We start from the raw sequence: 22,267 nt of genomic DNA, 5'->3' as shown, positions 1-22,267 counted from the left end.
TCGCCGCACCCCCGCGATATCATCGGAGTGTTTATGCGATCCGGGCCAGATGGCGGGGGTAACCTCCACCATGCTCGGGAGCGAAGCTCCAGCAGTCAGTCAGCAGGAAAGCGGTCTGGCTCGCCTGTGCCAGAAATATAGATGTTTTGCTTTTTTTGGAGGAAAGGGAACTGGAGTGCTTGTCCTCCCCTGTGCTCACCCCAGCAGAGAAGACACACACACACACATATACACACTCATCTTTTCTCTCTCCCGCCATCACTCTCTCTCTTATAATGGGCATATGTGGGCAGGAGGAAGACCTGCTGTCCCCCTTCGTCTCTCCCTCCTCCATCTAAATGTGCTCAGTGGCTCGCGTCTGGATCACGTTCATTAGAGCCGTCCAACTGAGTCCTGCGAGAGAGCCGTCCATCGTCGACTCACGAAGAGACTTTTTTTTTCCCTCTCGTTTTCAAACATTAAAGCCCACGCCGAGTGGAGCAGATTAAAAGCGATGAAAAGTGATATGGTCATTTGTCACAGATGGCTGGGAGCCGGCCTCATTCTCACAGAGGCGTCAAGCTCTTATAAGAGCAGACACTTTTATTAAAATCATAAACCCAATTTCTGTCATTAAAGATAAGTTTTTAATGCATTCCAGTCACTACATTTACACTATTCGACCTCTTCCAATTTAATGGCTTGACTGTTCTGTACTCGGTACAAAGACTTTCTATATAAAACATTTATTTCAGTGCTTTGTACAAGCTGATGTGTTCAAACGCGACTGGATGTCTCAGAACATTTTCATGCTCACATCAGTGAACAGTGTTGTTGTTGCTTTAAATCAGATCTCTTCCTCCAGCAGCGAGGAGATATTTAAATTCACCCGTCACTTTGCATGTCATTGGGAAGGACCATTTTTATTCATTTAACTACGTTGTCAGATCTAAAAGGTCTAAACTTGCTCGTGTTTCAGCGAGTCAGAACATTGTCCAAAAGTCGCGTTTCTCCCCCATTTACGTGGCGTCTGTCCATTTTTGAAAAGTTCCGCCTTTGGAAACCATTTTCCCTGTCCACACAACAATGCAGTTTCATGTAACCGCATATTTTTTGGCCGATCAGAGTGAAGAAATTTAAAACGCCGCCTCAGCGTTGACGTGTGGTCTGATATGATGATGTGATGTCATCACTGACTTAATCTCTGTTTTTGGTGGATTTCTGTGGTAGTTACAGTGCCACCTACAGGCTTGGCATATGTACTACATTGTTTTGAGTCATTTTCATGGTGTCCTGGTCGCGAATGTTTCCTGCACCGATGCTTGTGTGAACATGAAATAGAGAGAAAAACGATTGTTTTGGCTTGTGTGCACAGGCCCCGAGTTGGAACATTTTCAGAAAGTTGCATTTCCCCCTGCTTGCATAGAGTCGGAGTGTTTTCAACAATCGCAAGGTCGTGTTTTACTGCAGATGGAGTTGCAGGGTTTTTCAAAGAGTTGCTTTTTCTCCGTTTACAGGTCGTTGGAAAATGTTTTCAAAAACGTGTGTTTTCAGCGGCTTGTTCTTGTGTAAGTGGACGCCCAAAACATAACGAAGGTTTCCCATTTTCACTTGAAAACGTTGCGTAAACGGGGCCCCGAGTATGAACTTGACAGCTTTTCAGCAGTTCCATTCAAAAAGTGAAACGCATTCCTTTATTCATACGACCTCACCCTTCAATGTCATTTTAAGGAGATTTGCAAAGTAACTCGTCACTTTTTCTGAGGTAAATATCCGACCCGCATCAGTATTCAGAGCAGAGTGCAGTGTCAACATCTTCCAACATGTCTGGAGGGGGTCTTTAATTATTTGTGGAAAATATTTGGCTGTCGGGGGGGAGGGGGGGCTGAATTCCCAGAGGACGCTCTCCTCCTGTGTGCGCCCTGCACACACACACACACACACACCTCCAGCACTTCTTTGTTTTGAGTGTCTCTGCTCTCATTCTGGTCGTCATCCGGTCCAGAGCAGCTCATTTGGATGCAGCCCGTGTGGGATGTTTCACCTCTTCACCCCGGTGAGCTCTTTGGTGGCTTCCGCTGTATATTTAGCATTGTGGTCTTGTTGAATAATAAAATGTCATCCTGTATGAGTTTTGGCCGAGCACAGAGTGCTCCAGAATACGTCTGCATTCACCCAGCTGCCTCCGTCAGCAGTGAAATCATCAATAATTGCCGGCGTGCCAGGTCTATTGGCAGCCTCACACGTCAGAAAATAACAGAAGCGCCACCGTGTTGGACAGATGAGGAGGGGTTTGACTCATTGAGCAGCTCCCTGTTTTTTCCTTCTCATTTCTTCTTTCAATCATTTCCACGAAGGCTGACCTTTGTTTCATCAATCTGGAGACGTTTATTTCTCTGCCTGCTGGATGTTTGTGCCTCTGGAGCTCCTGGGAAAGAAACTCTGGGCCTGTTTGGTGTTATGACACGTCTGAAATTCAGCTCTTGAAATCGTTTGTGGGCAACGCCCTTCATCCAACTCTTCTATTACAACCTAATTTGAATATAGCTGGACTGGACAACTATAATATAATAACTTGTGAATGGGAAATAACGGTGAATGTTTTTCTAAGTTTTAGTACAATGAGGCACAAGTCAGAAATGTTTTTTTTAATAACATTTTATTTCACCTTTATTTATACAAGTCATCTTGTAGAAAATGGAGACACATGTCAAAACACCTTGCATCGGGGGTATCAAACTAAATCTGTCTGCAAGAGGCTCCAATCCGGCTGACTAAACCAAATTGAAAAATATTTAGGAGAAAACAATGATTTTTGAGCAAATTTCTTAACACTGAGACGCGAGCTGAGACATCCGTGGTGCTGCTATGGAAGGTATCAAACAAGCATTATCCTCAAAGTCGTGCTGCCAGGGTGAGTTTCCAAAAACATATAATGTAACAGCTATAAGAGTATTTTGGAAATTTCACCGTATTTTGCACCAGAAAGTATCAACAAAATTGGCTTCATGCTGTGATTGTATTCATTCTCTGTAATAATCGTTTGGTTTTCCTCATGTATCCTTTGTGCCACAACAAAGAACATCTTTACAGTTTAAAATCAAGATTATTATGTCATTATTTGTGGCCCCTGAGCTTAAAACCAAAAGTATAATCTGTGAGCAACATGTAGGTGGATGAATATGAGGGCAGCCTGCCAAGAGCGGATTTATAGACTGCAGTTGTTCTCATGTAGAATAATTCATAGAGAGCCAGTTGACTGTTGAATACAAAGTGAAATGATAGTTAATGTGTTAAAATTCAGTTATAAATCTTTGGGGGGGAAATGTGCTGGGGTATTTGTATATAGAACATCAATATAGTCGTAAAGAGGAAGGAAGGTGGCCGTTTCCTAGCAATAGAAGAAAAAACATGATTGATTTCGAACAAAGAAACCTAATTTCAGCCTCAGCTTCTTCGAAGATTATCAACGTGAGCTCAAAAGGTCAATCATGATCTCTGTAAGAGGACAAAAGCTCAACGGAGGGAGCTGCTGAGGTCAGGATACAGGGTGAATTCATTTCATTTAATTTGCCTTTATTTATTCAGGAGACACACATTGAGATTAATAATCTCTTTTGCAAGTGTTTCCTGGTAGAAGTACATAAGTGAAGTCACAGGCACTTTCTTTTCATTGCAGAAATGTAGATTTGTGCACGGTTAAAATAATCACTGGCTTTTCCTGCTGTGACGACATGATACGCAAACTGCAATGCCTCAAACGGTACGAATGCAACCATACACAACAGTGTCATCATCAGAATCATTGTTTATTTAGATCGTGGCAAACACCATTGACATTTAAAAGGCTTGCGGGTGATGATGTTTAAATTTTTTAAATACGTTTTAGATATATAGTTGTGGACCTAGATATAAAATACTGCATCAGGAAACATGGAAACTATATATCTTTTTTTTTTTTTTTAAACAAAAACCCCAAAACAACAAATTGTGGTCTGTACTTTATCTTGCAAATTGTCCGTTTTGCTCTCTCGAATTCTGTCCACTGATCTAAAATGTCATCTGCCACAGTGCATGTCTTCACACGCCTGTCGTTTTCTCAGGACACTTATTTCTTCCCCAAAATTCCCCCCGCAGTTTGGCTTTGATGCTCACGCTTCTTTGCATGAAATGAGATGTAGTTTTCACCGTCATTGAAGCTCTCTGATGTCCACTACTCTGATGAAAACAGTGAGATTCCCAGTGAACGCGTTAGAAAACGGCAGTCACTCCAATTGGAAGTTAAAGATGATGTCACTTTCTCATTTCTAAACTTTGCAAAGTTGATTCCGTTTGCAGCCACAGGGTTTTTTTTCCCCTCTCTCTTTTACATGCAAATGCAAATCCTCTTCTTTTTTTTCTTTTTTTTTATCCACATCAGTAAAACTCCAGTCTGTCAGTTCTGCTTGACAAATCCAATCAAATATTTGGCTCTTGCTCAGATTTTGTATTTGTTTTTTTTTCCATTTTAATCTGTTTATTCACCAACAACCAAAGTTAAATAGCAGCTTCCAACTGGACAGGAGAGTTTCACTGGCATGTGTTTGTTTTCCACCGTCGATCAGTGGAAATAATAAAGTAACTGCATGTAGTCGATGACCTGAATGTATCTTTTAATCAGCTTTCTCTGCATGAACCTTTTCTTCTTTAGACCACTGGGAGAAAAGAGCTCGGTGAAACTTTTACCAACCAAGTCTCCAATTGGTTTTTAACAATATTTTCAGTTCTGGTGGTTGAAGCACTGCAGCGTCCCACTCAGCTTCTTTTTTTTTTTTAAATACCCCAGTTTGACTTTGCTGCAGGACCAAGTGTTTTATTCATTTCTAATTGAATGCACCAACTCTTGAAAGAAAATAGCTCTTTGCCCTGCTGGTTTTTTGCAGGTTGACTGGATTTATTCATTAAAATGTTTTATTTGAGATAATTTACTGTATAATTATGCATTTGAGACGAATCGGTCCGCTCACATTTCCCTGTTTATTTCCCTGGGACATTTGTGGATGTCTCCTCAGAGGCTACATTCTAGTCCACAGAAAGTCTACATATCTTTACTTATTTTAAATTTTTTTTAAAAAGAACTGTTTGATTTATTCACTTGTCATCACATGGTTTTCAAAAGAATTGCAGACATAACACTGACACGTGAGACGTGCAGACTTTTAATGGAGAACGAAGTTTGACTTTCTTTGATAATGTTGACTTCTTAATATTTTGTAAAAAAAAAAAAAAAAAATACTTGATGTCAAACCTTTCATGACGTTCTTGTATCACATTGCATAAAATGAAGGAGTTTTTTTTATATGTATATTATTCTTTTTACTTATTCAAACAGATTTAGATGAAACTGAACAGTTTTACATGCATGCTGTCAAGAAATCACCAGTATTTTATTGTCGATATTAATAAAAGTCTTCATCTGGATATGAATCCTGTAGTGTGTCGGTGATGAATGCAAGTTCCCAGCACAGAAGCAATATGTTGCTCACACTTTATTTTTTGTGTTCCTTCTTAATATTGATTGATTTATTTATTTAATTTTGCAGGTGCTGGACGATCCGTCAGAGGACAACCTTCACATGGGTACGAACTCCACGTTTCCACCCTCTCTGCCTTTCTCCGGCACATATGTCACCCACTGGTTTCCCATCATTAATTCAGAATTCAGATGGAGGCCGCTTTCCTGTCCTCCTCGGGGCAAACGCATTATGGCAGGCCGCCGTCGGTCTCATGTCCTTCTTCCTTCTCCTCTTTTCTCCCAACAGTTTTCGAGCTGATGCGTAAAGGGTGAGTCGACCGCACGAGCTTTGCCCATTTCCACCTCCTCCGTCCCTTCCTTCCACTCATCTGGGGTTTTATGTCGCCTCAGTTTAAAATGTTCGCATGAAGATGATCTAATGATGGTTATTAAAAAGAGAATGGAGGTGGAAAGCGGCACGTGTGTGCATGATTAAGTCACTCTCCCTCTCTTTCATGAGGCTCTGGGCTCTTAGTTTTTACGGAGTGCCTGTTGTTGCCTCTGGCAGGAAAGATGACAGTCAGTTGAGCTGATTAATACGGCTATTACCACTATTGAAATAAGCTTTTTATCTGCTCTGCACATGACGTGCAGCTAAAAGGGCCACTGCTTCTGCTGCCGCTAATAATGTCAGGACACCGCTTGTAAACCGCTTCAGTAGTAGAGATGTCACAAGTACTTGTAATGTGATCACTTTTTACTCTGTTAATACCCATTTGTGTTTTGGTTAAATATTCCTACATTCATAGCGTGATTTTGGCCATCCTGTACTTACGATCAAGATTATTACAACAATGAGAGAAAAACACTTGAAATATTTCATTTCACAAAAATCTGAGACATGTGACTTTTTGAGAACGGCTCCCGAGATGGAACTTTGTGAACATGCTCAGTCGTCATAGTGGTGGAAAAATGGAACTTTTTCAAAACGCTTGAATTTCTTTTTTTCGGGCAGCTCGTTGACCAACTTTCTTCTTCTTCTTATGGGAGAAAGCAGCGACCTTATTTCACTTCAAATTATAAAAGATATCCTATGATCCTGCATTATACTTTGTCTTCATATTACCATCATATTTATTACAACGGTTTTACTAAAATGTGTAGTGAAGGTTCTTCACCTCTGCAAACGTCACAATAATCCCTCCTGCTGTTGGTAAACCCTGCCTCTTTGACATCATGTTTCATTTCCATGCATTTAAAGCTGTTTCTCTTTGCATATGTCATCATAAAGACAACAAGCGGCTCATTAACACCTCCGATGCGTCGAAGCATCAATATACCATCCGACTAAAAACTCTGTAGCTGACAAGAAAGACGAGCCTGGCAGAAACTTAATTGTTAGGAAAAAAAGACGTTCACATATTTTTTTTGCTTCCAGGTTTGTCAAAGCATGTCTTGTGAACGAAAACTCCTCAGTTTCATTTGTTTAGAGACTCTCTATTTCAGAGTAAAGAGGTGTTCACTGGGTTAAAAAAAAAAAAAAGAAAGACAGGACTGATTGACTGAAAATGCTGATGAAATGAATGAAATTCTGCATTAAATGACAATGATTATAAAACAAATGCAGCTTGGGTATTTCGATGCAACGTCCTCATGACCCCAATTACAGCTAACTGTATTCATTTGGCCAAAATCTTTCCTCAAATAAAAATGTTTTCCAAGTATGCAGAAATAAAAACAATTAAAATCTACATCTACAGTTCCATTTTCTACCCTTTTCACTTCTTCCATCTTGGTTTCACAGTGTGTCAATACCCACAGTCTTTATTTACATGCTCTTAAAATGTACCACAAATGACATTAAAGGATTCCTCACCAGTGACTACACCCTGTGGTTCTACTGTCAACACCAATCTGAGCATGTACAGCATTTTTTGTGACTTCTGGCAGTGTGGCGGTGTTTACATGTACATAGCTTCTGTCCTGCGAGCGACGCTGCCGTCGCGCCGTGAGCTGTGGGTGCTGCTGGTGGGCGCCGGGCGTCAGCCTGCTTTAATGAGGCTGACGAAATCCTTTTCTTGAAATGCCCCCATACTCTGTGTATGTGTGTGTGTGTGTGTGTTTTCTCTCTCATGCTGCCCGACTGGATGAATGTTCAGTCCAGTGATGGAAGTGCCCACAGACGAGCCTTTTTCAGAGGAGCAGGCGCGCTTGTACTTCAGAGACGTCATCCTCGGCATAGAGTACTGTGAGTAACACACACACACACACACACACACACACACACACACACACACACACATGAAACAAGCCATGTGTCCTGCTTCTCAGTAATAACGTCGTCTGGCCATGTCGTGACCCTCTGCCTCCGCCGTGCCCCGTGGGGCCGGGTTGTCGCCGTGCTGTTCTTCTCATCAGTATTGACCTGCTGTTTAGTGGAACTGTTTTCTCATTTGCTCTAGTAGATCAATTCCGTCAGGCTATGAGCCTAATGATCGGGGATCAATGCGGCCTCTTTCTGAGCTGATCCGGGAAGTGACACCACGGAGACTCGTTGAAGACACACATGCATGGCACTCGTGCCACCCCCCCCCCCCCCCCCCCCCCCCCCCCCCCACAGAATTAATTGAAAATGTCACTTTTTAAAGTGATTTCAGTCTCGACAGATAAAGCATACCATGGCGACACAAAGACTGCAGGTGCCTTTGCTGATGCCTGACTGCAAAAAATCTAACTGTTTGCGAGATGTGGCGCTGTCCAGTTAGATTATCACATCGAAGCTAATAATCTATATACCTCGCATGAGAATCTATGACTCGGTGTCAGTATCACCTTTTGGTTGTGCATCGGGTGTGAAGTCGATCTTAAATTGCCTCATAAACGTCTGGAGAGGAAAAAGCTCTTCAGAAGTCATGATGGTGGTGAAACCTGAAGTCGCTGTAAAAGCAGAATATAAACTAACCATAAAACACTAAAATATGAAATTAAATTCAACCACATTGAAGTGAGTCGTATTGATTTCTGAAAAAATGTTTCCCTCCATATTATACCTTTCTTTCTGGATACTTAATATTGATTGTTTAGAAGCGTCGTGACAAAATGGATAAATAGATCATGAACCATGAATTACAAACTCTTAAGCCAGAATTCATCCAATCACAGAAGCTGCTCAGAAAGTTTAACTTTCATGACCTTCAGTTCAGTCTAATGCGTGATGAATTATACAAGAATCTCAACTTCCGTTGTGTTACTTTGCAACTTTTTCTGGGGGTAAAAACAAAACCCTGTGCGTTTTAAAGCAGCAGCTCCTTGTTTACTTTCCTGCTTTTAAACAGTCTAATAAACCATCTCAACCGTTGCTTTTAAAATGCAGTCAGATTAACCTCAGTTTTGGCTTTGGAGGGTTTTATTTCTCATTATTAAATCGGCCTTTAACCTCCTGTCTGGCACCGCGCCGCTCCATGATGAAGTATCTCAATAATACACGGCTCTCAGAAGACGTCTGGGAAGGAGAAGAAATTCCAGGCCAATTTATTTGCTCTAGCAGATTGCTATCAGATTTACTACATTTATTCACATGTTCTTTTTTTTTTTCCCATTCATTTTTTAGCTTCTCCGTCACCCCGAGAGGCACCGCTTAGATTTATACTTCCACTTATTCCTCATTTGGATGTTTGTCTGCCGCAGTCGTATCAGATACTAAAGAAAAAGCGTCTTTGCTGTCCCCAGTGCATTACCAGAAGATCGTCCACCGGGACATTAAACCCTCCAACCTGTTGCTGGGGGACGACGGTCATGTGAAGATCGCGGATTTCGGCGTCAGCAACCAGTTCGAGGGGAACGACGCCCTGCTGTCCGGCACCGCCGGGACCCCGGCCTTCATGGCTCCAGAGACTCTGTCGGATAAACGCAAGAGCTTCAGCGGAAAAGTGAGTGAAACCGTGTGGATGTGAACGCGGGAGGCGGTTTGGAGCTCTCGAGTGGGCGTGAGGCGGTTACGAGCCGGAGGCGCCGGCCTCAAACCCGACGACTCCACAATGAGAACAATTAAACTGTGATCACATGTCGGACCTCTGCGGCTCTCGTGATTTTTACCAGAGCCAAGGAATAACGAAATACTGCAGAAATCAGCCTCGACCTCCAGTCAAAGGGAAGTTTTTTTTTTTTTTCCTGGAGTGATCAGATGGATTAACACTCGCCTTTACAAATAGATAAAGTAGATATTTAACCAATCAGGGCATTTTCATGATAATAAATGTACATTATGTACATTGATTTCAAATACAGGTTTAGTACTCTTGTTTAGTTTTTTTTTCTTTTCTGTCTAATAAGTTGCATTTAAGGTTAATTAGTGGCTTTGAAAGTGTGGCTGCTATATTTCTGTGTTTGTCAGGTGATGAACATTATCCAGTGACATTAAGAAAGATTAAAAGAAATATTTAATAATGCTTCATAATAAACATGGCCAATGTGTCACTCAGCAATAAACTCACTTTGACGCTGCTGGCTGCTTTAAAAAACAAAAATAAACCTGGTTTTGAGCAGCAATATTTGCGTCATGGGTTCAAAGACTTGTGAGACTGGTGTCAAATTACCGTCCCCAAATGCTTCAGCTGACGCGGCACTGATGAATCAGGTTGGCCAAACTGAGGAAGAGTGTTTTGGGAAAGTAGAGTAAGAGCATCAAGCTAAAACTCAGTGGTGATATGTATATTAAAAAATATATTCTTTGTGTTCTGTTTTAAACTTCAACCCTTTACAAGACACTTTCTGAAATACAGGTTTGTTTTTGACATTGAATAAAAATGTGAGAAAAAAAAATGCACATTTACCTCACAAGTCTTAGTAATGAGCCTTAAGGTGTGAAACCAAACAATGAATGCATAAGTAAAAAAATCAAACGTCAAGTGACAAACTACTGAAGTCCATTAATTTAACATTACCCCCTTAAAAAAATTTTTTTAAATCGCAGTATTATTCATTTGTTCTGTGAGAGAATCACATAATCTCATGATATATTTTCTTTCACTGTCTACATTATTCCAAGAGTGTAAATCGCGACTATCTTGTTTTTATATTGGTGGTGTTGTTTTTAATTTCTCATTATGTTTTATACTGTTTTTCTGCTCTTGTTATTGTGCACTTGCTGCTGTACCAATGCAGATTTCTCCATTGTGGGACAAAAAAAAAGGATTAACTTATTTTATCTTGTCTTGTCGTGCATTATGCATTGGCTATCACAGTCGCATCATTCAACATTGTTACATATTTGAAAAGCAAATAAGACACTTTAAGCAAATGTAAATGATTCAAGAAGTTAAAAGTGTCTTGTCTATAAATGGTTAATAACGTCTTTTGGGCACAATAACATGAACAACTTTATGTTTGGACTTTCACAACTGAAATTGGTTGCACAAATACTTTAATCTCTTTTTATTTCTCAACGTGTATATAAATGAATGAACACTTTCCGCCGTCAAATACAGATACATGTGAGTCAGATTTCATGAAAATATGCGAAAGTACAGAGGATTCAATGTTGTTTGATATCAAAACTGGACTGGAACATTTTTTTCTTTCAACAATTTACAACACAAACCTTTACTCACTTCTTTCTTTCCACTGTTTGCAGCTCGTGCGTTCAAAATGTGGCACCGACGCTCCAGGCAGGTTCCGAAAAGCCTCATTCCACGAATAATAATAATTAAAAAAAAAAAATCCTGTCCCTCTGACCTACACTATCCCTTCATGATGATGTTTCCTCGTCTCCTCCAGATCCATAAGCAGAACCTGTCGGTGGACGAGGGTCCAGAAAAGAGCATTTGATTGCAGACAAAAAGCATCTCTGCGCTCTAAGAGCGCCTCGAGTGCTTTGGCCTGCCGTTGTTCAGGCCTTTCAACAGACGTAGTGCCCGACTCGCTCCGATTAGCCTCCCAGATAGAGATTCGCTTAACCCGCGTTCCAAGGAGCAAGTGAATCGGCGGCGTAGAACCTCAATATCCGACACTCGTATGTCACCGCGGCCCACTCGGCTGTCGGTGGAGTTCATGGTGTGTCTGATAACAACGGGAGGGGAGTTTAATCATCTGGGAGCCATGAAGGAAGGGAAAATGGATTTCCAGTAGAGAGCGCAGAGAGAGACGAGGCTGAAGGCGAAGAGCCTCTGCTATCTGATCAAATTCAACCCTCATGGTGTGGGTGCTGTTTCTAAATGTTTGTTGTTGTTGTTTTGTGTTTGTATTTTTTAACATCACTCGTTCTGCCTCCTTTGAAGGCTCTGGATGTTTGGGCCATGGGAGTCACCCTGTACTGCTTCGTCTTCGGGAAGGCAAGTGCGAACTTCGTCTCTCGCCGCATGCTCAGTTTACAGCTTGTCGACTCCTCCCGCGGCTTCTTCGGGTTATTAATCATTTTAATGGAAATCCGTCAACACTTTCCAGGCCTCGCATCAATAAAAATAAAGAAATAAAAGAATGGGGCCAGCTGCACCGGAGGGAGGAAAATTAGTTTTTTTTTTTTTATCTACCTTCTGGGACTGTCCTCACCTGGAAAGAAGCTCATGTTCTGTCTTTAAAGGCTCCTACTCACAGTCATTTCAAGGCACTTTTACTTTTACAATTCCACATGAACAAGCAGAGGAGACGGTGGAAGGGAAAAATAAAATTTTAACAGGAAGAAACCTGCGGAACCAGACTCCGAGGTGGAGATTTTCTGCAGGGGTGTGAATTTTCAGGTCAGGCTAGTCGAATGTATAAATTTATTTCAACTTGGATTTTATAAATTCAGGTGAATGCATTACCCAAGAATAAAATTATTCAAGTTGTCATTTTCGTAGCATTTAGCACAGAAACGCTCAGTATTGAAATAGATGGAGAAGGTGGATGTGGTCCAGGCTTTTTCCTTAGTTCTTCACTAAAGCATGTTTTGCTTGGTTGACCACCATATAACTGACTCTACAGCGTCAGAGATGAACCTGGCTGTAATGATAGGAGCTTTTGATGCATCAAATGTAGACACATACCCCCCCATGGTGAATAATAAAGTAATTCAGTCCAAAGTTTCTTTGAAACTTCTCAATTTGGCAGTTTAATTTGTCTTCACTGGTTTTGTTGAATGACTCCCAACATTTTATTACTTGAAAGTCTCAGGGTTGTCGCACAGTCCCACTGTGTTATGCAGTTTATGTGTTACTGTGGTTGTTTCTCTTGGAACTCCTCTCACTGTACCGTGATCAACCACCCTTTCAAAGAAAAATGGCGAACAGCAGCTTTGCATACAGTAATTTGATGTTCAAATTGAAGAATTAACTTGCTCGCTGAGGTTTCAGGATGGCAAAATCGTGTTAAATTAGGAAGAAATGGGTTGATTACAAATTAGAAATGCTAAAAAAAAAATAGTATAAGCTCCCTTTTTTTTTTTTTCGATTGTATGTTGTATTACCACTGTTATAACGGTTCTCTCGTACTCGCTGAGACGCCCGTTTTTCAAATCCTCAGACCTGATTTCTCGTCATCGTAGCTGGATAGTTTGTGCATCTTCCTGATGATGATTTTTTTTTTTTCCCACTCTGCAGTGCCCTTTTATTGACGAGTACATTTTGGCTTTGCACAATAAGATACGGACCAAGCCTGTGGATTTCCCTGAGACGTGAGTGCATCATTCTCGCTTTATTGAAAAAAAAAAAAAGGTTGAGTTATTCCTGCATCGTGAAGCTGAAGTCTTCAACATTGACTGTCTGCATCTCATTTTCCTTTTTTGTTTTTTTTTCATGACAAATTGCTCAAACTTGGCTCAGTAGTCGGTGTCTGCAGGCTGCAAATGTCACCTGTGTGCGATCAAAACAAGCAATGGAAAAGACAGAGGACAGAGGGAAGGTGGCCTGATGGAGGCGGGGCGGCGGGGGTGGAGGGGTTTTGAGTGGCAGCTGCAGTGTGCGTCAGACGGTGTGCTATTGTTCATGATGAGGGTCTTTCCACAGCGGGCTCAAAGGACTGCTACTGTTCATGGAGCTAATTTATGAAGTACTCCCTTCCTCCACATGGATTTATCTTTTTGATCTAAATCTTTAATAACACAGAATTTTTTTTTGAACACAATCAACAAAGAAAATGCATTACTTTCAAAGCATTTTGCAAATTTGTTTATCTCGTCCTGTCGCATAGCTTCGCAACACAGCTTTTTATAAGAGCAGGAGCTCGGTCGCTGCATGAACTTGCATGAACAAAGGATTTGCTTTCCTTTTGTGAAAGCTGTTCACTTAGTGCGAGGTGTTCAAGGACATCTCTGAGTGTCGGTCATGTGTGTTTTCACATAAACTCTGTCTGCATCGTATGTGCAATACATACAGACTAAAAGGTTCTCGACACGCTTTTTTTTTATATATATTTTTTCAACTAAATATGTAATATTTTCCCCATTAATGCAACATTCGGCTGAACGATTCAACACTAAAGTGTTATCTAAGTATTATACATCAGTCTGTCTTTTTTAGTTCATTAAAGCGGCTTATAAACAACAATAATTCCCCACAACTTTGCGTAAAAAGAATTTCCCCCAGTGACTAATAACGCATTTCTATTCTAACAGACACATTTTTAGGGTTCGGAATTTGTGTCTTAAGTTAAAGGGAGATGTTATTTTGTTATATAACTGAATGCTTTTAGGTAATTGTATTTATTGGTACTATTATTGATTGAAGTCAACTGTTATCTTAAGTAATTGAAAATGTGTGCATGCATGCATGTGCGTGTGGTGATTTACAGCTCGTGTTTTTTAATCGTTACTGAAATGCCCTGAATGTGAAAGTACTCATGGATGAAAACTGTTTCCTCCTTTATGTAAATTCTGCAGATTTTCTGATCATTTCTGGAGTTTGTTGATGTAACATTCGGAGCCCGATGATCCATAAATCATTGTTTTTGTCCTTGGTTCCAGTGAAAGAGAAGCGCGTTGAGAAAACGACTTGCTTCAGCTCGAACATAAGAAAATTAAGCTTTCACTTTCACAGAAAGGAGCAGAAATGCTGCTTACTTCACTTCAGCTGATAAATTAAATAGCACTGGCTCAAGGATACTTCTCTATGTGGATCTTTTTCAATAGGTTTATATTGAAAAAGCTCAATATTCAAAGCACTCAAAGTTTATTTTAACAAGAATGTCTTTCAGCAATTCAAAAACACAATGGATATATCTTGAGTTGAGATTCGATTTTGTATTGAATAGAAGTGTTCTGGGAAATATCTGTCTTGTTTCTGAGGAGTCAGATAATCCAGTCCTTGTATACGTTATTGAAAATACTGAAATACACAGCAAGGGAACTGGTTTGGTCCTTTTATTGTGTCGGTACATAGAGTGAGGTGTATTTAGAGAAAATATTCAAGAAACATTCACAACAACATAGCTTTATGGAAATCTGGAGTTGGAGAGCGTGAATTCCTGTCACAGCACGTAGATGTGAGTTATTGAGGCGTTGTATGGTGTGTGGAATAATGATATCAGCGTCTGAGCCTCTCGGCATGAACGCTAACTGGAGTGAGGACTCAAAACAGATTTCTTAAACACTCCACGCTTTCATCAGAGAGCCCCGGCCTTCACGTTCTGCAGAGGCTCGTTCTTCTCAGATTCTCTGAGTCGGGTTCAGGATTAGATGTTTCAGTTTGCTTTTCGTAGTTCGGTTGTGTGCTTCCGATGGCTGCACTGGCAGGTGAGACGAGGGAGACGTCTCATTACCGTGTGTGGTAAACTGTGTTCACATCAACATTAGTGTTGGTAGGTATTTTATGAACATGTCAGCCTCACTTCGTAACCCTCTGGGCTGCAGTCAACATCGTCAGTGTGCAAAATAATAAGCTCATGGTGAAAAATCCAGCAGCCTGGTTCAAACAGAGCAGATCTGAGCCACATGCAGACCTTCATCGACCAACATGACGCCAATAAGAAATACTGAATGAAAAAGAAATCGGTGTACATGATGCATGCAGGACTTTGCTTTTTATATGATTTCTGCTTTATTTGTTTCGGTGCATAAACCTTGTGCACGTTGTTTGACTTGTGGGCTCATAAAAAGAGGATTAATTCAGTTTTCACCAAGACATTGCCATCTGAGTATAAATTGAATAGAAATAGAAAGACTTTATTTATATAATGCAGAAGGAAATTGGAAAAGCAGATGACAAACTTCACAAAAACGTCTCTTTTGATCGTAAAGGTTGCAGACCTCTGGCCTAAATGACCTGTAAATGGTTCAATTTTCATTGAACGGAACTGAAGTTGACTCACATCTCAGCCATGCTCAGCAGCTCTACCTTAATAAACCAACGAGGTCTGAAAAAAGTTTTCACTAAATTAGTCTTGTTTTTTTTTTCTCAAATAGACCAAAGGTCAGTGAAGAGCTGCGGACCCTCATCCTGCGGATGCTGGATAAGGATCCAGACACGAGGATCAACATCCCGGAGATCAAGGTACCACAGACCGCGCACCAGGAGCTTTGATGCGTGTTTTTGCCGAAGCAGCGCCTGAAGTAACTAAGTAAAACTCACGTATTTGTCTTTAAAAGTAACACTGAAAATAATGTTGCTGTCAAAATGACTTTCTTATCCAAAGATGTACTTACCGTATTTTCTGGACTGTAAGTCGTACCTGACAAAAAAAAAATGCATTATTTATGTATTTATTTTTCCACCATTCACTTTACAAGAATAGATACAAATAACTTTTTTTTTTTTTTTTTTATAATTTGTTAATACTGTTATGTTATACTAAGGTTTGAAGACCTTTGGCCCAATTTATCGTACAAGTGTCATTTCAAATCCTATTCCACTTGAATCCACTTCGCAGTAATGTGGAAAGACGACACAATCGGCTCAGTTTCTATTTCTGTATAAATTGTACATATATTTTAAAAGTATGTTATTTCATATAATTATTTGATCAAATTCTGCTGTGAAGGTTTTTTTTGTTGTTGTTGTCGTTGCATTTGTTTGCATTGTAAGACAATTACAGTGCGAATTGAGGTTTTTCTGTGGTACAATAGCAGCTTTCAGTTGTCATCCAGTGACACCTAGTGGTTGAAGATGGTATGGACCGATATATTAGTCACATGAGCAGCCATAGAATTTTTAAAAATGTGCGAGGACTTGAGTAAATGCACCGTATTACACATTTGCGATTCCACAGCAGGCTGGAGGTAACGGCTGGCCTGTTACAGACCGTTTCCATGGCGCCTCGGAGAGGCTGCCATGTTTTCACACTCTGCTGTGTTCAGATGGACCACTGGGTGACCCGGGGAGGCACCGACCCGCTGCCTCTGGAGGAGGAGCACTGCTCCGCGGTGGAGGTGACCGAGGAGGACATCCAGAACTCCGTCAAGTTCGTCCCCAGCCTCTCCGCAGTGGTGAGACCCGACGCCCTTCCAGTCCTCCAGCTCCCAGAGGAGCTGTGGTGCCGCGTGAATTCGTCCACCTTTGACGCCTTTTATTCTCTCTGGCGGTTTTCATTGGATGCGGTGATCAAATGTGCGTGTCGGCGTTTTGCAGATCCTGGTGAAGGCCATGCTGAGGAAGCGCTCCTTCGGCAACCCGTTCGAGTGTCCGAGCAGGCGGGAGGAGCGCTCCATGTCTGCACCCGGCAGCCTGCTGATGTAAGCACACGCGCACACACACACACACACTCTCTCACACGCCTCGCCCATGAGGACGAACCTCCCTCCCACACGCCAAGACGCCACCTCAGACCCTGACGCGAGCCGGTGCTTCACACCTGTCTCCTCTTCATGCTGTATCAGGTTAACTGGCGCTCGTTCTCACAGCGGCTGCTGCCGCTGCTTTGTGTTGCCATAGCACCATAATTCATTCTTTCATTGTATGCGGCGGTGCTTACAGCCTTTATAAATGTTTCTTTTTGTGTCGCTTTTAGCTTTCAAGGCAGGAACGGCTAAGAGTGAGTGAGGGTGATACAGAGGCGTGGTGCCTCGGGCTGACCTTGGACATGCTTTGAAAGAAGAGAACATCTCATCTCGGTTTTAACCCTGTGCAGCAGAGGGCAGATTAAAGCAGCTGCAGAGTTCCTTGCAGGTCCCCCCCCCCCTCCCCCCCCCCCCCCCCCCCCCCCCCCCCCGCCCCAGGGGGACGACGTTCTAAAACATGCGTCCAGCTGAGTTTGTCAGGAAGATGAAGCAGAGTGTAATCCTCCCATTGTGAGGCTTCATTAGATGACATCTCCACAGCCTACGCGGAGGTTTCCCTGTTAGGCTCCGGGCCATCACAGAGCTGTCATCTGAGGTGAAGGTGTTTCAGAAGACATGAGCAGTGTGGGATAATACTGCCCCCTGCTGGTGGATTTTAAGAAACGCTCCAGTGAGTGTCAAAGTGGTAGAGTGCATGCAACCAGGTTTTTGCGGACCCTCCAGTGAGAAACATTCAATTTAGAGACGTTTGACGCAAGAAATTATCAGCTATAGATTGACAAAAGTTAGTATCTTCTATCATGTGTGAATGACACACAAGGTTGCTTTGTAGTGATTCTGGATCAGGGGTGTCAAACATTAGGCCTGAGGGAGAAAACCGGCCTGAAACCGGCTCCAATTCAACTGAGAATACCATAATTTCTTAATACATTTCCTAAGCGTGGTGGACACAACACTATGTTGAGATTGTAGTCATTTTCTGTAGTAATTAATTTCATCACGTATACTCAGCACTGCAACAAAGAAAAAGTAATGTTTGGATTTAAAGGTTGTCATGACAATATTTTACCAGTTTGTCTGCCTCAACGTGAAATTAGACTGTATGTGGCCCCTGAACTGAAATTAATTTGACTCCCCTGACCGAGGAGTGTATCTGTGTCAATACTTGAAGGCGTGGTATTGGTCCTCTCGCAACGTACACGACTATCCAAAGTGTCCGAACTCTGTCGTCGGCCTGAACTTTTAACGTGAAGCATGTGCGGAGTTCACGAACTCGGTCGGTGGAGGTTCTTGGTTCGACTGCGGAAGGTGGAGACGTTGACGAAGGGATCAGACGGCGTGAGATCTGATGGTTTCCAGCACCGTCTGGTTGAGGAGATGGTCCAGCATGTGCCCCCACCCCCCCCCACCCCCCCCACCCCACACCTGTGACCTCTCCATCTTTTCTCCCCACTGTGCTGCAGGGACTCGTGGCCCCTCCGGCCCTCTTTAAAACTCCACCCCTCACTCAGGTAACACTCTGTGCCAAGCCGTGCGGCACACTGTCCTGTCCGTACATCCAACCATCATCATAGACCCCCCCACCAGCTCTCAGCTTAAACCCCCTCCCATCATGAGCATCCTACAGATGTTTTGTCGCTTCCTGTCTCGTCCCCGCTGCTGCTGCCGCCGCCGCTGTCATCGTAACGCCGATTCCCTCTGACGAAGCTTTGTGTTTTTCACATTCGTCCTGTGACGGTGCACGGAGAAGCACAAGGAGAGAAAAGTGATGAAACCGATGCTGTCCCCCCCCCACCCCTCCCCCCCCTCCACCTCTCTGTCTCTCATTCAGAAAGGGGAGCACAGGAGACGGACCCAGAGAAGGAGAGCTGGAGGACTTGCATGAAGACGAGCCTTCGTCCTGAGATCTCTCACCGGCCTTCACGCCGCCTCTCATTCCTCCTCCGATCAGCGTTTCCCCCCCCCCCCTCTTCCTCCTCGGAACCCGCCGGCTTCTCCTCTAACGCCAACCCTCGCAGCTCCGAGGAGATCATCACTTTACCGTTACTGGATCGTGTTTTATCTGTTGCTTTTGCGCCTGGTGAGTAATCGGGCCTCGTCTTCAGCCTGAATCCAGCCGTTGCCACCAGCTGGAGAGAAGAAACTCCTGTTTCACCCTCGTCACAGACTCCAGCATGTGAACCGTCTCGTCAGGGCGCCGGATTTCTCATGCGCCGTTTTAATATTGTACAAAAATGTCTCGAGGCGTCTCGTGTGTCACTGTTTGCATACCCGTGCCATTGATAGTTTTTACTTTAGCAGGAAAACGTGGAAGAGTCCGTTCCCCCGTGCTGCCTTCACTGACCTCCATCGTGCTGCGATTTATTTTAGCGTTTTCGTGGCCGTTTGCCGCTGCTCCCTCGCCTCCGTCGTCACGTGTCACTTGTGTGTGTATTTCTGTTGTTTTTCTTCCCGTGGATTTGATGTGAACTCAGTGTGGCAGAAATGAGGACAGGCTGAAGTGCTATACAGGAGAAAAACATTGCATATACATCCTAATTTAGAGCTTCTTTATTATGCATTATTCCTGACTGCAGAGCTGATCGAAAGCACAACTCTCGCAGAAGAAATCGAATCATCTCCTAGAAATCGCAGAGGAATTGATGGTATACACACACAATCCTGCAGAAAGTTCTAGTTTTTTATATTTATGTGCACAGTAACTGAAAGGGAATCCTCTTTTATTTTATTTATTCAGGACTCCAATCGCAGTCGGATGATTTCAATGTGAACAGCGAGTCTTATAAATGAACTTTGACATAGTAATGGAAACGTTTTCTCCCTCACTGCTGCATTTTTTTATGTGAATAACATTTTTATCTTTTTTTTTAAACATTTGATGAGCATCACTCATTTCCTAGTAAGTTCCATCACTGTAAATTGTACAGAGAGTCACAAAACGAAGCATGGAATTCTAAATTTGCATTGGTTGGGTGCAAATAAAGCTTTTTAACACAACAATTCAAACACAATGGTTTATTGATAATGTTTGTTTGCTGATGCAAAAGTGGAAAAGCAGATTTTCTTTTTTTGGAATTCAAAATGTGAAACTTCCATCTCTTTTAGATATATCATATATGATCAAATCTTTCAAACCCCCCCCCCCCAAAGTCATTTTTTGTTTGTTTTTTTTTTCTTTTCCAGCCATTTTAATGACTCATAATCACACTTCCGCACATTTATTCTATAGAAGGTGCATCAATTCAAGTCCAGGGACTACTTGAAGGTAGCATGAAGAAATGTGTAATCTCACTTTATGCGCTAACCGTCTGAAATGACTCATCTGAGCAGATCCACTGTCATTCAGATTGTCTGCTGAACTCTTGGTTCCTGCCGAGTCAAACTCGACTTAGTTATAATGTTTTTACTCCCATTTTGATCCTTCGTTTTCGGGCTCTCTGCCACTTTGAAGAGAAGATGCTCTAAAAGCAGCATTTCAATGTCACGATTAGGCCCCAGCTTCAAGTGATGTCAACAACAACATCACTTCCCCATCCTCTTCAGCGCGGCTGATTGGAAGCGCGCGGAGCGGTTCGTCGATTAGTCTGGCTCTCGGCGTCCTTCAGTGAAGGATGCTACGTGAAGCGCAGAGGACTGAACAAAAAAGCACTTCACGGGATGTTGTTCAGGCACTGTGTTTAAGGGGTTTCTGTCAGGAATGCTGTTGACATTAAAGCCGGCTGTGTTTTTTTTAATATCGAGCCACCCGGAGAATCGAGACTTTGGTCATTTTTTTAGGTCTGAACGACGAGAGACGGAGTAATCTATGTTGGCTGGTCTTCAGTGAAGGCCTCCCGCAACCAAAAAGGCTGACGCGTGTGCTCAGCGTGCCGTATTTATCTGCTTTATTTATACTTGACCCTTCACGGTCGGGTTGGTTCCTGTCGTTTGCATGTTTGTGTGAACATTTGTGTCACCGGTGCAATCTTCTCGTCGTCTTTCCCTCATTCTCTCTGTACTTCCAGACAAAAAAAGACAAAAAAACACTGCTTACATTTCTACATTTGCACTTTTGCCACTCTGTGAAGTCACGGCGGTTACGTTACACACGGGTGGCAGCCATGAAAACAATGTACAGTTTCAGAAAAAAGAGCTAAACCGTGTGCTTCATCCTGTAAAAGACCATAGTTACTGTGCTTTCTGACACGTTGCTCTTTGCTGTGTGTGTGTGTGTGTGTGTGTGTGTGTGTGTGTGTGTGTGTGTGTGTGTGTGTGTGTGTGTGTGTGTGTGTGTGTGTGTGTGTGTGTGTGTGTGTGTGTGTGTGTGTGTGTGTGTGTGTGTGTGTGTGTGTGTGTGTGTGTGTGTGTGTGTTAAGGCAAAGTGGCCTTTAACAGTTTAACTGCTGATATGAAGTTGATCTTTAAAAAGAAGGCAGCTTTGTGTTTTGTATCGTGACAAAAGACGCAGTGATGGACGACCACCACACTTTCTATACACAGAACTGTGTGAAAACCCGCAAGAGGCTCCAATCTGGGCCACCAAAGTGCCCAGCAAATTGCAGGAATTTCAAATTACTTTAATTATAGACCTTTCCATCCACGTGTACTCTGTGTCACCACAAAAAAAACAACAACTTTAAATGTTAAATTTGAAGGTTATTATGGCCCTATCGTCACTCGAGATGAAATTGGGCCTGTATGTGGCTCCTGAACTAAAATGTGTTTGACAACCTTGCATCAGATGATCTGTTCTTGGATTGAATTCAAGTTTTGAAAAACTTTTGAGAGTTCTTTAGATCAGAATATTACCTATAGAATTATGGAAATTGGAACCTCATTATTTTAAATAGCATGTAATAATAGTTTCTGAGCCGGATCAATTATTAATGATGGAGCATCCATACGTTTGGTCATATTATTCCCTGTTTATGTATTGGTTGACAGTTTCCAACAAGCTCAGCAATTTATGGAGCCGTTTATCTTCATGTTGAGCCTTTTTTCAACCCTCCGGGTTCAGCAAACGGCACAATTCATCTTTCTTAACTATTCTCCATCTTGTGTTCTAAAGTATTATTTCAGCCGCGTTGTTTATTTCTGCCCATTGAACATCGATCTTCTGCAGCTCACAGTTT

General features: G+C 42.3%; 1 protein-coding gene across 1 annotated transcript in view; it reads left to right on the top strand.

Moving 5' to 3' along the window:
- Positions 1 to 19,060, top strand: part of camkk1a (calcium/calmodulin-dependent protein kinase kinase 1, alpha a) — a gene marked incomplete at both ends in the record, with an annotated part of 36,383 nt that extends 17,323 nt beyond the window's left edge. Inside the window, 11 exons of the mRNA XM_080508318.1 lie at positions 5,562 to 5,598; positions 5,781 to 5,802; positions 7,633 to 7,721; positions 9,203 to 9,402; positions 11,749 to 11,802; positions 13,048 to 13,121; positions 15,846 to 15,933; positions 16,737 to 16,865; positions 17,008 to 17,111; positions 18,620 to 18,667; positions 18,988 to 19,060. Coding sequence (XP_080364444.1) covers positions 5,562 to 5,598; positions 5,781 to 5,802; positions 7,633 to 7,721; positions 9,203 to 9,402; positions 11,749 to 11,802; positions 13,048 to 13,121; positions 15,846 to 15,933; positions 16,737 to 16,865; positions 17,008 to 17,111; positions 18,620 to 18,667; positions 18,988 to 19,060 — 918 coding nt within the window. The remainder of the gene's footprint in view (positions 1 to 5,561; positions 5,599 to 5,780; positions 5,803 to 7,632; positions 7,722 to 9,202; positions 9,403 to 11,748; positions 11,803 to 13,047; positions 13,122 to 15,845; positions 15,934 to 16,736; positions 16,866 to 17,007; positions 17,112 to 18,619; positions 18,668 to 18,987) is intronic.
- Between the last annotated feature and the right edge of the window lie 3,207 nt (positions 19,061 to 22,267).

This window comes from Blennius ocellaris, assembly GCF_963422515.1.
Source record: "Blennius ocellaris genome assembly, chromosome: 14".
Classification (NCBI taxonomy): Eukaryota; Metazoa; Chordata; class Actinopteri; order Blenniiformes; family Blenniidae; genus Blennius; species Blennius ocellaris.
Note: the sequence above shows the minus strand (reverse complement) of the source record. Positions and strands in the feature narration are given on the sequence as shown.